At 35.5% G+C, this 19,016-nt stretch overlaps 2 protein-coding genes across 2 annotated transcripts; both read right to left on the reverse strand.

Moving 5' to 3' along the window:
- Positions 1 to 1,647: 1,647 nt before the first annotated feature.
- On the reverse strand, positions 1,648 to 7,501 carry Nthl1 (Nth-like DNA glycosylase 1). Its single transcript, XM_071685600.1, has 6 exons — positions 7,287 to 7,501; positions 5,383 to 5,607; positions 4,824 to 4,982; positions 3,263 to 3,433; positions 2,285 to 2,444; positions 1,648 to 2,134 (listed from the first exon to the last, which is right to left on the reverse strand). Exons 1-6 carry the CDS (start codon positions 7,482 to 7,484, stop codon positions 1,848 to 1,850), a joined length of 1,200 nt encoding a protein of 399 aa, XP_071541701.1. The 5' UTR covers positions 7,485 to 7,501; the 3' UTR covers positions 1,648 to 1,847.
- Positions 7,502 to 8,192: 691 nt separating this feature from the next.
- Positions 8,193 to 15,900, reverse strand: mRpL45 (mitochondrial ribosomal protein L45). Its single transcript, XM_071685601.1, has 7 exons — positions 15,658 to 15,900; positions 13,738 to 13,881; positions 12,895 to 12,972; positions 11,988 to 12,119; positions 11,569 to 11,720; positions 11,188 to 11,386; positions 8,193 to 9,930 (listed from the first exon to the last, which is right to left on the reverse strand). The coding sequence occupies exons 1-7, from the start codon at positions 15,697 to 15,699 to the stop codon at positions 9,646 to 9,648; spliced, it is 1,032 nt and encodes a 343-aa protein (XP_071541702.1). The 5' UTR covers positions 15,700 to 15,900; the 3' UTR covers positions 8,193 to 9,645.
- Positions 15,901 to 19,016: the final 3,116 nt, after the last annotated feature.

Consider the following 19,016-nt stretch of genomic DNA (forward strand, 5'->3'; position numbering starts at 1 on the left):
ACATGTGAAAATTAAAACTTCAAGGATATGGTCCATTCTAAGAATCTGAACCACAGCTCAGTATTAAAATCATCAGTTGATTTAATATTCTGCTCTTCAGTAGCTTTCAGCTTCAGTTGTAGTCATAAGTGTATGTGGGATGCCATCGTTAATAACATTATCAACTTTTTGGTTTGGTAATTGAAAGTGGCACAGGGGAGCATTTGTTGGTTATGTAACACTTCTTGGTGATGTAAGGGAGTAAGCATCACCAAGGTTTACAGATTTTCTCGGTATTTTTTTTTTTCCCAGCTGTAGTTTGAATTATCCTCTTTCATACAAGGGTGTAACTTCTTTACCTTATCCTTGAAAATTATTTAGAACTTCACATTTGTTGATGAGAGGTCTGTAACTTATTCAGTTAAGGCCACACTACTGTATAAACTCATGTATAGATCAAGTTTTTGATCCCATGCATGATGGGAAGAGGAAGGGCTAGGAGCAACTTTTAGCTTCAGACTTGAAAAATATTTACTGATAAACATGAAATGTAAAGCTGTGCAGTGCCTTCAGCAGATGAAGCTCACCAACTTACGGGAGGCTAACTTACCTTACAACATGCTTTCAGTAGTCTGTGTCGAAGTTCTTAACTCAGGCTAACTTATATCATATACGGTATCATAGAACCTATAGATCTGCAAAAAATACCAGTAATAAAAACCCCTTCAGTATTACACACTTAACCAGTGAAGTTCACTAACTTTGTCATCAAGTTCTTGTGGAAGATGATATTTTCATTCTCCTTCTTGATACAAAATCATTTTTTTTAATGAATTATGCATCAACCATGGCTTGCCTTAAAATCTGTGATGCCTAATTTCCTTGCTAGTTTCAAGGCAGATTTGAATTGTTCTTCGGGAAACAACATATCCATTCTGTCCATTGTCACTGACATACTTTGCCACTTCAACTTCCAACTGAGGCCAATTTTTGCACTTGTCTCTGTTAGCACATTTGTTTTTTGGCATATGCTTAAGTTGTGCAAAGAGCTTAAATTCCTTTGCTGCTGCATAAAAGTAGTTAGTCTGTTCTGCATATTCAATCACTCAAAGCTTGAACTTTGCTGTAAATTTGTTTCTTCTTGAATCCATGCTGGAGGGAATATGGGTCAAGCACGTTTGGTCTTTTTTGGCAGGAGTCATGCGAATACCTGCACTGGTATTGGTTTGGTGTCTTATGTATTTTTTAAAACAAAATCTTGTAAATTAAAAGTAGCATATCATTTTATTTTATACAAACTTGTCATATTTCCGGAAAATAAGAGCCAAATCAATGAGTATAAACACAATTTCAACAAATGGTAATATTAAAGGCTGCTTAGAAAGGGGCTGATGCAAAGGCAAAGCCTCCATGCCCAGGGCTTTGCCATATCAGCTAGATGGTACGTGTTTTTCAAATCATTTTCAGGTTAAGAAAACTGTTACATCACAAATATATTTTACCTTAACTGTGCTTGAATTGATATATTCTCATAAGTGAATAGTAATTTTGCTGAAACGTAATGTATTTCAGTGTAAAATAGTATAAAGTCAGTGATGAAAACAAAACACTTGTTTCTGTCATTATTTCATCAGTTGGGAAAAGATGAGCTTATATCAAATGTATATGTATAGAGCTATATTTTATTGATACTTATTTGATACAAAAATAAAATTTCACAACAGGAACATGCACTTACGGAAAAAAGTCAGATTCTTTTCCTAACCAAACTAAAGGTAGAAATTTTAGGTTAATTCTAAAAATCAAAAAATTTGTACATTGGCTTTTATCTCTGCACTTCTTAGCTTAGAATGTTTTTCACTTGTCACTCATTTGTTTCTTGCTTTAGTTGGTGACTGATGAGAGTGCTTCTTTGGGGATCTGTTAGCTGAGTTCTTCCCATATGGACAGAGCGTCACATTGAGACACTCACTGCATTTAGGCAATACTGGTAAACATATCTGTTGACCAAATCCAACCATCAGTAGGTTGGTTTCACTCCATATATCTTCAGGCATCCAGGATTCCAAAGCAACTCGTGTCTCTTCTGGTGTCTTTGTGGTACGACCAGTCCATCCCAGTCGGTTGCTGATGCGATGTACATGTGTATCTACACCTGTAACATGGTGAAAAATTAGTGTTGATATTCAATAATAGCTTGCCTTGGTATAAACTGCTTCCTTGCAACTTCCATGACAACATTTTCATAGGAAATCACACAGCTATCATGTACATTACAAACTGAATCATGAAAATCAAACATTACCAATTCCTGTTAACTTTCCCCAGCCAATGTCCATACAGAGGTGAGCCATCTTGGGTCCTACACCTGGCAGCTTACACATCTCTTCTAATGTTGGTGGAATGTCTCCATTATAATCTTTCTTCAGTATTTCACAAGTTTTCTTAATATAGACAACTTTTTTCTGAAATTAACAAAAATACATAAATTTAACCTTTAAATAGTTAACTGTTTTCATCATCTGAATTACACATAATCACAGCTGTTTGTTTACATTGTGGTGTAAGCAGGGGGCTTAATTTGATGAACATTTAGTGTCTTTCCACCATGGTTATCTCTAGGTAACAGAGCCTTGTTGATATTTATGCATGCTGGTTAGTCAGTAAAGGAAGCATGGGATCTTTCAAACATGGACAGGAAAATTCAGCCCCCAACTGCCACAGGAATAATTCATTATGGCTTAAGAAATATGATCACAAAGTATCAAAGAATTACATTCTAGTCTCCCTAACAACTAAGGTATGGAAAACAGTGGAAAAGATCACAAAATAGCAAATACATGACTGACTCCACACAAGAAGCTACCTAATTCAGGGAAAGAAGTTAATATACTACAAATCTCTCAGACCTCTATGACAGCATGAGCTCTGTCTTAGATCAAAGGGATGGATAGGTAGACTTGTGTATTCCTGGACTGCCAGAAAGCATCTGACACTGTACAACATCGGAGGGAAATTAAGAAGCTGGATCAGTAAACAGGAATACGAGGGAGACTCCTTCACTGGACAGGTGATTAACTTAATGGAAGGAAACAAAAGTCACAGGTCAACACCTTAAATGGCAGTGTGCAACAGTGGATGCATCACAGAAAAATTGTAACCGACATCAACTGATTTGCTAAGTACTGTAAAACCTGGTTACTAGTAGTTTAGTGATGTTCATGTTAAAGCAGAAAAACTTCAAATCAGATATTGATCAATAAACAAAATTCTTATGACTCACCTTCCAAAATCCCACTGGATAAATAAGCTGACCAAGGGTGTCATCACCAGTTGCTAAGATGTTATCAACAGTGAGTCCATGATCCCGCAGCCTAGTCATGGCTGCATGAGTTACCTGGTCTTTAGTTTGGCTACTTAGCATTAAGGAAATAAGCACTTGGAATCTGCACACCTGAAAAGTCAAGTTAATTCTCTCAATTTCAAAACACATGCAAGTTCTGACCACATCCAATCAATGAAATTTCATCATCTCTAAGATTCCACCTCATTTTTCAATTACTTGTATCTTTTACTCAATTTCCACTTTTGTGGGGTAGGTCAAGCTTATGCAGCCACTCAATTCGATTACACATCCTCAGCTTGCTACAGTGTGCTATGTGCAGCCATCGTTCATGAGGTGCATAACCAAAATAACTGCAATTTAAAAAGGAAACATTTCATCCAGGTGTTTACAACCCAGAAACCCTGAAAGGACACATCAAACAGTGATTTCAATACAGTATTGACTTTGTTATATAGTTGCCTCGCAGTGTGCATATGTCCACCATTAGGGGCTAACTAGATATCACTCAGATATCACAGACAAACGAAGTGTAAAAAGAGTAAAGCATATGACTCAACCTGCTTCTTCACCAAAAACTGAGGAGTTGAGACCTTTGCAGGCATTGCCACTATCTAATGGTGGGAAGGTGGCATTAAACTGATGGTATCACTTTAGTGATAGCACCTGAACAGTTATTCCTAGACATGGTATAACCTTTACTGTTACCAGAATGGATTACCACAGGATTCACAATGCTATCAGTTAAAATGGGGCAGGATAAAAGCCTTTAACTTATTTCACCTAGGCTGACCATCACAAGCACAGAAAAATAGGAAATATCCTGTACAACTTCATGTATACCAGTACTTAAAAGTTAACATGAAAAAAATAGATATAATGGCATCACGATTTTATCATTCTACAAGTTATGAAGCTATTTCATTGTATGACTGACTCTCAACTGCTATTCATTCAGTCATAACTACAACAAAACCACTGACTGCTCACAGTAGAATTTTCTGGTCTGTCTCTTCAATATGGTTACTCATTTTGCCCCAAACATCCACACAAAGGGTCCACAGATAGACTATCAAAAAATCTTGCATTCCAAACATTTCAGAACAACTGCTTAACTTGGTCTCTCAATTCATTTTCATCAATCTTCTCCTATTTAGCAGTCCTGAAGAACAACATAAAAATCCTCATCCTTTATACATGATTTACTGTTTAAATTCCCTATGGAAACAACAAAAGTTTGAGGTAACTAAAATATCTAGGATTTTCATACACAAGCTGGAGAATAAAGAAAAATATGTACAGAAATTAAAAGCCAAGTTATCAACAACAATTTGCCACAGCTTATTCATGAAAATTTTATATAAAACAAATCTTGTTAAAATAGTAACTTCTAACGTTCAGTTATAGATCCTTAAGTACACTGGTAGTGCGTTCCATGGACTTCTTCCTCTGCTCTCCTTCCCCATTATAAATTAAACACAAACAAAACATGTTACGTTACCTCTGGATGAGCATCTTTATCCATGCATTTCTCAGCTCCCATAGAATCAACTGGTGCATCCCGTGCAGCCCTCATCTGGCGGATATTCTCCAGGACTTCTTGCCAGTGAGGTGGCTCCCAGCCTGGCTGCCCTGGTCTCAAAACTTTTACCTCACTATTCTGAGAACATTAAAAATGAAGCTAAAGTTAGTGTCAGGATGTGGTACATTTATTTTCAATCACCAAAACCATCATTCGTAAAATTCATCCCAGTGTGCTTAGTTTACCCTAAGCCTAAAAAGCAAACCAAAGACAAATGCCTCTAGTTCAGTGTTATTCAATCTATGGGTAATTTGAACCTTTTTTTATGAATTCTGAAATATACATACATGGATTAATCAGTCACTTTGCTCAGACAAATATAACTTTTCTTGGTCCTCGTGTGACACTGTACTATATACTGCTGAATATATTGGTAATTCCCAGACAAGTGGAAAGTCTCATTAAGCAATGCCTAGTGAAAATACAATTGTAGCATAATCTAATAAACTATAGATAAAGTATTGGATACTTTTCCTACCAGTTTCAACCTCTTATTTTCTGGAAGGTAGCTGTGTTGATTGTTTGCATTTTGCTGTCCATCAGAAATATCCTGATCACCCAGTTCAGAGTTTGGTTTGGTCTCATCAACACCATTTTGTTTCAAGGGCAAATCCTCCAATCCAGGCTCCTTTTCATACATAATTTCTATTCGTTTTCTTCTTGCCAACTTTTTTGCTGGTGCAGCCTTTGAGGATAAAAGCTCCTGAAAGTAGTTAGAAAAGATTAGAGTTATGGATATAAACCTACATTTAGCCACAGAAAGTCTAAAAATATGTATACAAATTATTTCAGCCATCCCAACTACCATAACTTATGTAAACAAGTGTCTTGTGGTTAGAATGCCAATATCCCCAATTGGCCATGATGTTCTTGCCTTTCCTGTTACAGCAGATGTGCGTTAATAAGATGCTAGCATTATCAGACCCCTCCTGCAAATGGTTACGACTGAGAAGTCACCTCTGAAGAAGCTTTATCTTCATCGATGGACAGAAAAGAATAGTCTTGTTGATGACCGTCTTGCTCCAAAGGAGCCCATCATTTCACTATTCCTGTGTGGAGTACAGCCTTGAAGTAGCAGGAGCCCTATAAAATGTGTCCTAAGGTTGTATAACAATGATAATGATAAAAATAACTAAGAGAATATCATTTGTTTTCAGACTAAGCCGTGTAATCTTGGCTAAGGTTATTCATAAAACAGAAGCCAAATTATGCTAGTTGTAATGGTAAATTGGATTATTTCAATTTCGTTTACACATGCATAGAAAGTAAAATCTGGCACTCTCAAAGAAGGTACATTATTAGATATGGGAAGCATCTGTTGATCCCCTATCCATCCATAACTTTTTTTTTTCCACTGGAGGCTCCAATCATAGACAAAAGTCCACATCACGGCCAAGCCTTAATTGAAATATAGAGGTTAATGAAAGAAAAAGAAGAGACAAGAAAGTATAGTGAATTCTGAAGGAAAGGGAAAGAGAAGAGACAAGATTAAGTATTTACAGATTTTGAAGGAAGTGAAAAACCTGTCTTCTAAAATGTACCAGGTCATAGTTACTAGGAATGACATGAGAATGAAAAAAACTCCAAAGCTTTGAGGTGTAGGCAAAGAAACTGTTATCAGAATGGCAAACCCTTGAGTTGCCAACGGCCACATAGTAATCATGTGATGCAGCAGCTTGCCGAGTATGCCATGGTCTAGCTAGTGGTGGTAGCATACAAGCAGCCAGCTCTTGGAAGCAAAAACCAAATGGAAGAGTAATTTTTTTTGTGTAATGTGTATATTCAAGAGCTTGCACGAACAATGCTCTGGTGTTAGAAAAGATCCTATGAAGCTGAATGTCTCTCAAATGAGAATACTTTCAGATGTGCACGCAGGTTTGATGTAATTTTATTAGTACCGTACTAATCAGTAAATAAAATTCGCATCCTTAAACTACACATTTATTACCACTTCCTGTTCATGAAATTAGATAGTATGTGAGGCCCCACATGAAATGGCTGTTTGCAGAGAGGCAAGGTGGTGGCACGAAGAGCCACTCAGTCTGCTGGATGTTTGTATACAGTTCGTGTGGTACTTAATCATGGGCGTGTCTGGTACATTTATATTGTAAAAATTATGATAAATCCCTTGTGCTAAGGGAGGTCAGGGTAGGTTTTCAATGGTTTTGTTGATCTGAAACAAGGTTACCTTATTTGTACTTTCGCCTCACATTTTACCTGATCTTCATAACCTACACTACTGTCACATTTAATGTCGTAGATCAAAATACAGTCCTCTAAATCAAGCTTCACCATATGACAAGTGATTAACGAATTACCTTTAATATAGTGAAATTACTAAACATTACTAGTAATTAATGAGTTTCACTATACTCCACCGACCTTATTAATGCCGCCCATGTTACTGCTTCCTGTCGTTTCATCGCATTGTTCCTTTTGCTGGACCCTTGATGCTGCGGCCCGAGCCTTAGAACGGGTCTTTTTAGGTGATACATTCATGAAATATACGCTGCTATCACTCATATTACGAGTACTGAGGGAGTAGAAGGGCGCTACACATGCGAGTCTGGCGCGCAGCATCCAGACGTTTATTTACATTTTGCTCTAACTTGTCCGAATCTTATGGCCTTATTTCTCTCAAATTATTTCATCTAGGGAATATAAAAAAATAGAAAAAACATATCATACGTGATAATTGATATATCATATACGTTTTAAATATCAATACTTTACGAAATAATGTGTTTAAAGCCAAAAGTTTAATTATATATGTGATATACTCCTTTGTCAGTAACCGAACGAAGTACAAAACCATGGATGCCATGCAAGCAACTTCGTTGCCATGACAACGGTTAGGCTGATCCTAACGAGGTCTTAAAACATCTTTTGGTTAATCTTAGTTTCGTGGTTTCAAGGGATTCTTTTTTTTCTTCTTCCTTAAAACATTTAAACATTTAACACAACGCAATGAACGCCAGGGCTGAAGGGGTACTTTTGGGGATTTCCAATTGGTCTTAAAAATGTTATAGTCAGATGATAACTTGTTCATGGTCTTTATAATTTCTACTCATTTTATTGACTAACAATTGCTGAAGGTCATACTTTTCATGCTTGATAAGGTTCAGGGGTGTACTATGGGCTTATGTTTCCATGAGTATGATTTCATGGTTGAAATATTAAGCATCATGAACATTACAGGGATTAAAAGGTTTACCATAATTCACTGCTGCATATGTATATATATACATATTTACTTGAGGATGCATATTAGAATAAAAGGTTACTAAGTTTCTTTAATAAGAGGTTTACTTACAGAACCTAACAGTTACATTCTATAATTTAGCATCAGTGCTGTATTTTATGCTTGCTGCCCAATTCAACATTAAAAAGTTGTTTCTGTACATTCATCATGTTCTTATTACAGGTTTCCCAAGAATTATGATCTCAAACTTCTTTATGTTTTATAGTTGTAATTTAGGATCAGCCACACAATATTCGGTGTATCATACGCTAATTTTCTTTTGGAAAGCAGAACATGAGTGTCAGCAAGTTATCCATAGTCCACACTCTTAATTCACTTTGAGGAATTTTTAAACTATATTTACTAGTTACTTATGTTGGTTAGAAGAAAAACATTTTCTTCAAAAGCACATCAGCAAATGGACTTTTGTCCTCATGAAAATAAGGCAATTCAATTTTTGTGTAGAGTAAAACATATTCACAATATGTTAAAATCCAATATTCATTCATTCAATGGCCAAAAAATAATCTCGTACAATCTACTCCTTTTGCTTCAAAAAAATCATTAAAAACCAAGCCTAAAATATTCAAAGAGCAACCAAGAGACATTTTGAATCTTCTCATGACTGTGTATAATTGTTCAAATGTTGATTTCTTTAGACAACTTTTAAGGTTAAAACTGAGGGAGTCGACTGTTTCATGAATAATAATTCCAAAACTTAAATACATGGCCAGTAAAGAGTCCACAAAAATTTAAGTAAACATCCAGTTGATATAAAAAATAAGAGAACGGAAGAATTTTCATTATTATCAAATTTTACCCACAAAACTAACTTCCCATAATTCAATGCGTTGTTAAAGCCACACCGTGAATAACTTAGCATCCCTAAAGTGTCATTAACATAAATCTAGAGGTTCTGGTAGATGACTTGGTTCCGCTGGTACCAACAGCAAACAATGTAAAATTTTATTTACCAACCATTTTTATCCATGCAGTTGAGGATACTGCTACATTTTCATCATAACACAGCTGCATTAGGCAGGTAGTTCTGCTAAATTACACTTACAATCCCCTTAACAAATTCTGGATATGAGCCTATAACATACAGTAAGTTAGTATTTCACATGATTAATTTACTAACAACTGTAAATGGTTTATTCCTGTTGTGGCTGAATTTTATTGTCTGATTAGATAGTATCTCTATCTCGGTCATTTCGTTGTTCTTGGGCCTCTGAAAACCTTAGGTTGACTGTTACATGAGATAGATATATGAGGGAATTTTTGGCCAATTACATAATTACTTCTACTCTCAACATTTTCCAGAGTTCACTACCTTAACAAAGTTTTGTAAATATTTAACATTTCCACCAACAATATGAAAAAAAATAATGATGCGTATTGAATTGAATACTTTAGGTAGATGAAAAATTGTTTCAAATATCACATTTCAGTAGAAATTTTCAGATTAGTAGCAGTTTACTTTTCCATAAGACGTATATATTAGGCTGTTGCTGCAATTGGCTGATTTCCAGCCTTTGATGCAAGTTCTACTTCTTTAGACTCCTTGTCTGCTGATGAAGCTTCTTCCACAGTCTCTTCAACTCTGTAAGTCTTTAAAATAGGTTGACGTGGTGGCATCCAGTCTGGGATAATCTTGTCATGGATACGCCAGAGTCCATAACTATTAGCAATATGGTTCTCAAAAACCACATACTCAAGCACATCCCGAGCCACTACTTCTGAGCCATGCTGAAGGCGCCCAAATCGGTCATACACTGCTAGGGTCTGTATGAATGTGGAGAAATAATTAAAATACGCAGTGATCTTCCTATTTCAAATCTATAAAAGCTCATTCAAAAGCTATCTTTTCCTTCTCCCTGTCTCTCGTACTTACACATATGCTTGCATATATTAACACAAGCAAACATGTAAGGAAGCATAAAAGGAAACATGGGTGTATACTTCATAAGCATTTAAGTTTTTAAAACAGACTGATGACACAGAAAGTGAACAGTCCTTCAAGAGACTTTATGATAGAACAACTAAAGGACATAATATGAAATCAAGCAAGAAACCTGTTAAAAAAAAGATGTAATGAAGTACTTATATGGTATTGACAGTAATACCCACCTGGGCATTGGGAGGGTTAGAGACGGTTGTGCAGTGATGAAGCACTTCAGTGTTTGTCAAATTTCACGCCTCTGACCAAAGTAGTTGTCTTTTTTTCTGTGTTACCTACTCATGGACTTCTAGCATTCTGTCCACATACAATCTCTCTTTGTCAAACATAACACTTAACAGCACTTAAATCACATAACTCATTCTTCATAACTAGATTTTTCCTGTTGTGAGTGCAATGCGCTAGCCCTACTTTTTGGCAAAATGGTAGAAGCAATAGATAGTAGTAGTAGGAAAGAACATTAAGGAGTATTAGATAGAAACATTAGTCAGTAGCAGTAGGTTGGAGCATTAGGTGGGAGCAGTAGGTAGAAGTAAGAGGTTGAAACATTAGGCAGACATATTAGGTGAAAGTAATCAGTATGAACATTAGATTGGAGCCTCTGGAAACACTGTTCGAGAGGTGCTCTCTGCCAGTGGCCTGAATAAACCTCCTTCCCATGAAACAAAAATACTGCTACATACTTAAACAAACATAAACATAAAAACTAACACACATAAACTTCTCCATGCTTTCATATAATTGGACTGCATTGCAACATGATGACAAGGGCATACATATAACTCAATACAGTAAACATTTTCACATATAAAGGTTGGAAGCTCTATTAACAACTTTGGCTCTAGTGAAACATTTTATGAAAATGGAAAACTTGAATTTATATTACATACATGAGGAACCTGAGGTAATAAAGAAAACTTTATAATTACTTATTCTCTGGGAAAGACTAAAGAGGAAATGGGAATCATTTTGGGGTTCATATACAGCAAAAAAATCAAGAAGCTGGACGTTTGCATGCTTCTGATAGCCACTTATGACATAAATTACATTCATAACTAAACTTTAGATCTGTTACATCTTACTTGTTTAGTATGGAATCTAACAGTAACTTGGGCAAAAACATTTTCCTTGTTGAGAACATCAGTACATCTGGCATGTACTACTTGTGGGGGCTCCAGAGAACCAAGAAACTGCCATCTAATGGTTTTGCTGCGTGCTTGGTGAGTGACAACTGGATAGGCTCTTTCTGTAACTGTCTGGTGGAGTCGCACTTTATTAAAACTGTAAAGAAAGTCATCTGCGTTTATTGACAATATTTCCTGACCTGTGGTCCTGAGCACAACAGAAGCCCATAAAAGGTGTTCCCAAGGCAATAGGGTAAGGTAAGGTATATGTATATATATAACATAAAGCTAATACTTCATCTGTTTATGACATAAAGTGTGATAATGAAGATAACTTACTCAGCTAAAGCCTTATGTGCCTCAATGTAGATCTCCTGAGCCTTCTCAGCAAAGTCTTTGGTGTCAAAGTCCTCATCAAACTGTCGTATTTTTCTAATTGCTATCATAGATTTACCTTTTTTCTCCAAGAACTGAAGCTTTTGTTTTGCTCCCTGTGAAACAAGATAACAGTAACCATCCATTTATCTATCTATCAATTTACTCAAACAAATAAGTACTTTTCAACATTTTACAAAAGCCTTCCCGGAGATTATGGGCAGTGTACAACCCTGCATCTTCATAATACTTGATTCCTTTATCATGTACTTCTATCAACTCCATAAAATCTGTCAACAAATCTTTAGAATCCATAAAACAAATTTCCCACAGCATTATCATCATCAATTTTAGTTTGCTGAAGTTGAGGTACATCAACTTACTGCCCTTGATGCAGCAGACAATTTTCCGTCACCCTCAGGGGGAACATAAGCCTCAAATGTTCCTGCTGTGGAAGATATAAAGAAGGGCTTTTCCTGCCAAGGGCGTGTTGGTTGGATGCCTTTTTCCTTCATCTGAAAACAGTCACTCATATAAGGATTGTAACACAAAGATATAACAAATAGAAATAAAATTTGGAGTTCAAAATTAGCCCACATTGGCAGAATAAGAAGCAATGGTATGCTATGATGTACTTTTGTTATCCAGTGATTTGTCATGTATATAACAATAATTCTAAAAAAATTGAAGTATATAAAGTAAATAAATGGTATATACTCCATGAAAAAAGTTAAAAATCATACCTCTTTTCATAACATTCAAAAACAAAAATGAATAAAAAGAGGAAGCTTAAAAACATGGTCAATGCATGTATTCATTAAACAGATGACCACTTTAGAAATGTTAAGGGCACACTATATAGACAGCCCCTCATTTTTTAAACAGGTACCCAATTGCCTTTTCAACATTCGTAAGGTACCATCAGGAATACATGTAAAACACTATCCTACTTTCACACAACATTATTTAGCACTTCACCCCCAATTCTTTCTATCCAATGCATGCCTCTCACCATCCTGAATGGTAAGGCTGTGATACCTCACAGTCTCCTTTATGCCTTCCTTTCATCTATTCAGTCTCCTTCTCCCCTCTGCCATCTCTGTTACTGACATATGATTTATCCTGTCAGTATCCCTTCCTTCATTCTTTCCATAAGCTCCACTTTCAGTACACCTGGAAGGCCCTCTCTATCATACTATGCTCACGTCCACACCTCTTTCTAACATCATCATGTGTTATCAGTATTAAAGATTATGAATCTAAGGAAGTGGACCTCAGATTTCTACTAACTTTAGCCCGCATCTCGTCAGGGGTCATGGCATCCAATTTAGCTCTCTCATCAGGGTCTGGAAGCTCAACTTTGATTATCTGAAAATACAGTACATAAGAATAAAATAAATGATGAACCCCTACAAAACATCTACACCTATTCAACAACAATCAATAAGTAGTCTTACTGAATGTTTAGAGCAGAATGATACAATAAAACAGAAAATCTGAAAAGCATGAAAAGTGGAAAACTATGTGAACGGAAATAGCCACTAGAAGCAACTAATGGTTTCACTGCACACCCAGGTAAAACACAGGGCTGGTCATGCAAGGAAAAAAATTTGGACTCATGAAAATGAACATGAGCAAACCAGATGTGTCTAAGAGGGAAGAGTCAGAAAAATGTGGTTGAATAAAGACAAGTCGATAATGTTCAAATTTCACATAATTTTCCAACACTAAGATCATAGAGAATTGGACAGTGTGGTTGTATGAATATCTAAACACTTGTGGAGCCCTGATTAATTTCTCTGTTCTTTGTCTCACACTTCTTTATTTCTACCTGAAATGCAATTTGACTGGACTGTGGTTTACCCATACCATGTTAGTCACTGTAAACAGAAAAAATCTATGGGCTATGAATGTGATTGAGTATGTGAGAAGAGGCACACATACTTAGGGAAGTCTGATTATAATGGTTTTGAACAGTGTTTGTAAAAGAAGCAAAAGATGTGAATAAATGAAGGTGAATGGGTCAGTATAATATATGCATATGCACTTATACAAATGGGCTTATATATGATGTACTGGAAGGTATGCAAATCATTCCCAAAATCCATTTGAATTGTACTATGTAGGTATTACCTTATGCCTCCTATCTCGTCTGAATTTGTCAATATAATTTTTCCGTTTGAAATTAAAACTCTGGGGCATATGCTTGTACACTGGATCTTTGTAGACATAGTAGTTACGTCTGAGTGGTGCCGTGCAGACACTGCCAGGAGACGACTGAAAATAATCATAATGTAATTATCATCAATGTATGAAAATGTAATGTCCACAACATATATCTAAAGTGTGCTATTTTACACATAACTCTACACAAGTGTATATTGCACTAATATATTTGAACATTTTAAATTGTATATAACTGTATACAAGTGTATACTGTACTAATATATTTCAACATTTTAATGCCAAGCAAGGGTAAAATTTACCAAATCAGTAATCTACACTAGCTCGGCTAGACCTTCGTAGGCTACGGTGGGATATCTGAGATTGTTGCATTTGTCCCATTAACCAAATGCAAGGAATAATATATCTATTTCCTTAAAAATACATCCAGGCAATGTATTCCCAGATTCTTACCATGAGTGTCAGATCCCTCCCTGATTTTCAACAGCCATGGCATTACAACTATCGAACTGTCATTGCTTGGGGAACATGATGTAACTTTAAAAGGTTCCCAAATATCTGGTACTCTATAGAGATGAAATTAGGCTCTGGTGCACTTTATAACAACATATTTTGGGAATTTTTTCTTATAAATCAAAACCATTCAAATTAAATTCTAGCTCTAAAGGTGCCATTTCAAGCATCCTTTCTAACTTAAGTCTAATTTAGCACTGGATCGCTATAATCTTTGGATTTCATTCAGCAGTTCTTGAAAGCAAAGAGTACAAAAACAGTTGAGCATAATTTTGGGAGTTAAATTTTATTGAACAATGAATAATAAGATGATAATTGTAAGGGTTATGTACATTCGGAAAACACAGCATTAATAAATGTAAACGTATAGTATATAAAACATTTGCAAAAGATCAACATTATCTATGAAAATCTTACATAAATTGTATTATAAAATACAACCATCATTATGTTGGTCAGCTGTTAGTGAATGAATACTCTCGCTCTTGTCAGCTGTCTGTTTTTCAACATTCCGCAGTATTTTCACAATGCTCAGTCAAGGGTATTAATGGTATACTTTGTCTAAAATGTTGAAAAATTAAGATATTTTGTAGCTGCTAGGAAGGTTATGTGTGGCATTCATAGGCTTTGGTCAATTTCATATAATGTTTTACCCAATTCTATACATTAATCCTACATTTTTCCTGATATACTTAACCCTCACTACTTTAGCCTCATGTAATGTTCTTGTTAAATATACTACTCCAAATCAAGCTTCACACATTGGTCTCCGTTCCTTCAAAATCCATTTCAAGGAATCCTGTTAGGTTAGGTTAATAGGTTTGGTTTGGATTGGTTGAACTTGTTTTGCCGATATTTGTTTTTTATGTCTTTTGAACGATTCTGACGTTCATTTAAATGGTAGTATGACAGTAGAGAATGATCAGGAGATGGGATGACCCTCATCCTATAACCCAACTAAAAACACCTGAACTCAATAAATAACTAAACTAAATAACTGAATAAAGTTTTTTTTTTGTCGCTGTCTCCCGCGTTTGCGAGGTAGCGCAAGGAAACAGACGAAAGAAATGGCCCAACCCCCCCCCATACACATGCCTTGATTCAATCCACTGACAGCACGTCAACCCCGGTATACCACATCGCTCCAATTCACTCTATGAAAAGAAAATCCTAATCGGTCCTTATATACGCCGGTGGGAGGGTTCCTCACACGAGGGCCACTCATATTCACCTTCACCTAAACCATCTACAGTAACCTTGACAGTTTGACATGACCTATGACATGGGGTCATCCCAATTCATCCTACGTGCATTAAGGTGGGGGGAAAAAGATAAAGGTTAAACCTGTAAACTTACAAGTGATAAAAGAGATATTCTGCTTGCCAGTCTAGCCGTCATCTTGTATATATATCCCGTATGGCTTTTTAAATGAAGGGGTTCACGTATATCTACCAGATCTGAGAGGATAACTGACCGTATCGTTAATATTCACACTTGTTTTCTTTTTTTTTTTTCTCTCTCTCTCTCTTAAAGCCACGTCAAATAGTAAGATCAGAGGTTATAAACATAGTCCATTTGTAAACATGTGACGTCACAGCTGAGCGTTCGCAAAAGGATAGTCTGCAACCGTTCGCGATGACGTCATTTGAGAAGCCTGGCATATATATATATATATATATATATATATATATATATATATATATATATATATATATATATATATATATATATCTTTACGCTGTAATCACATTTGTCATGATATCACTCTTCTAATTTACTATTGTAATTATACGTGATTTGTGATTTTCAAGTTGAGAAATAGAATAGACAGCAATCGCCCATGAGTTTCATGATCATCCATGGTCTAAATGGTTTACCAACATTTTAGGGTGAAATTATTGATATATATATATATATATATATATATATATATATATATATATATATATATATATATATATATATATGCAAGCTCAGGTCCCCTATTAGGGGGTTCCTGCAGCTTTAATAATGCGCTGCATGTGAAAGCAGGGTAAGGTTGTCACCTTTATTTCTTCAGATGATGTACTCCTTTCCGTCCTTTGACGAGAACACATTCTTGTATCTTGTGAAGATCAGCTATATAACTGTCTGTTAGGGTGCTGGGTGCCAGTAACTGATCTTGAGCTACATTCAGTAATTTGAACTCCATATATGTACTGGCAACTCTTAAGTTTAATGTATTATGTTCTAGTACCATATATTTGTTCCTGGGGTATATCTTCCAATCACTATTACATTTGCTTTCCTCTTTAACTCCTCTCTTGTACAAGATTACTCATAGAAATAATCCCTCGTGTTGTTGTTCGACAGAAAATGAGACACTACACCATTAGGAAATGAGGAAAAATACATGTTTTGCTTTTTCTTCTCTGGCATTATCCTGTATAAAATGTTAATAAAGGTAGGAAAAGACAGGATATTAACATCGTCTTTATTCTCACTCTTCAAATGATTTTAAAATGATTCTGATGTCCCATGGGTCCATCAGCTCAAAAATGCTATATATATATATATATATATATATATATATATATATATATATATATATATATATATATATATATATATAACAGAATAAACTATAAATTCCTTAATCATATAAATAATGACATTGAAATGTGGAAAACTCTAATATGTTTAAAAGCTGGATCAGATCTAATATGCCTCCTTTTCAAGCTTTGAGTCTCGTTGATACATATTGAATGGCTTTCTTGAGTTGCATGTATTACAGTGTGACAAAAACACCTGTATTAAATTAGATTTTGGTATATTTCTACCTTGACAAAATGAGCTTTTGGAACAAAGTGTCGTGTTTCTTTGAATATTAGTCACATATCATGTTTTGTACATACCGGTATCTGTAAAAGAAATGTAACCTTGAGACTTGTTTCAGTGTCTGCCAAATAACAGCATATATACCCCTTTCATTACCTGAACCACTTGTAATGGTTCATGGCATAAGTTTCTTTCATTTTTCTTCACTGTTTCCCACCTTAGTGAGGTAACATATGACTTAATCCTAGAGGAGGAGATTATGCTATTATATCTAACATGTTTCCATTCACATGGTATGGATAAAGTACATATGTACAAACAACATTCTTGGGAATTAGCTTTGCAGAACTAGGATCTTCAGCCCCAATCACACAAGCCAGCCAGCAAAAGGTTAGGGATGTCTAGTTCATTATATATACTTGCTGTACTCATATTCCTGATCAAGACTTTACCATCTGACAATGATATGTTTAATAAGACCATAAAGGATGCACTCCTTTGTTGTTTACAAAACAAAAAGAAATCAGAAGGATGCACTTCTTTGTTGTACACAAATTTCAGCTTAAAAAAAGCACCAAAACATTCAGATAATTCATTACACATAATGCTACTATGCTGTAAATCATTTTGCTATGTACAAATGTAAAAATTTCATTTTGGCTTTATGTTTGTTGTGTAAAAGATTTTCCCATGCGTAATATCAAAGATAATTAATTACTAACAAATTTTATCTCCCTGGCTGTAAAAGATGACTGTCAGGTAAATATTAACTGATAATTTAGACATTTCCATTACATCATCCCACATTTTCAATTTGCTTTACTGGTGCAGTAGACAAATTTCTTGGAACAAGCTAAGCAAAGAGGTAGTGAATGCTGTGGTAACAGAATGACAAACTCTATGAAAAAATGAGAAGAATAAAGGCAAGAACCTTAAAAAGTAAAATTCATTTCATCCTCAGCCACACTACAGGCTACAATTACACATATAAGGTTGGTTGATTGGGTGTTTGGGCTTTAGGCATATCAAATCAAGGGTCGTTTAAGCCATCAACGACAAGATAAACCCTTAACACAGTCTTCAGGTGTTAAGGATAATTCTAAGACCACATGCACTCTCAGTGTGCATGTTAAAGAGGTTATTATATACATGTAACAGGATGCACAATCATCCACACGCACACTCAAATCAGAATTCTTAAAGGTAATTCAAAATTTTTATGTCCTTGCTTAAAGCTGCTCAATGTTTAATTTGTATACATATCACCAGCACCCCCTAGAGCAATATTTTTCAACCTTCTTTTGGTCGAGAAACCCTGTAAGCAATGTAACATTTTCTGGAACCTCAATCTTCATTCATTTTTTCTCTGGCAAAATTTCATAAGCAATTTTGTGGCAACAATTAGCCAAGCTCAAGTTGAAAGAGCTCCATTTATAAATCATGAACTTGTAGATTTTGGGGAATGCAGGTTGAAAAATACTGCCTAGAGTAATATGCCAGTTGTTAAGATCAATTTGACCTTTCTAATCTCTCCACATTTTCATGCATTACAGTGTCAGCTGTCATTGGAATATTGCAGCATCATAAACTTTTAACAAAAGTAATCAGTCTGAATCTTGCTCACCAGAGTGTTAAACAGATTTTAATTTATCATTTATACCAAACCTGGTGTTCCTGCTGCCTAAAGGTTCCACATTCAATCCGAAGTTAAACATTCCTAGCAGAGAAGTCTCTCTCCTGCTGTACTAATAACAGCTGTTGGCCTGAGCATGAGCTCTTAAAATAGAACTAGCCACCACGTGCTACACCCTCCTAAGTGAAGGGTGTACTGGACGTATAATACTCATATTATGGTCAAACTGTCAACCAAATATATGTGGATAATCGCAAGTACAAGA

The sequence above is a fragment of the Panulirus ornatus genome, chromosome 40 (genome assembly GCF_036320965.1).
Source record: "Panulirus ornatus isolate Po-2019 chromosome 40, ASM3632096v1, whole genome shotgun sequence".
NCBI lineage: Eukaryota > Metazoa > Arthropoda > Malacostraca > Decapoda > Palinuridae > Panulirus > Panulirus ornatus.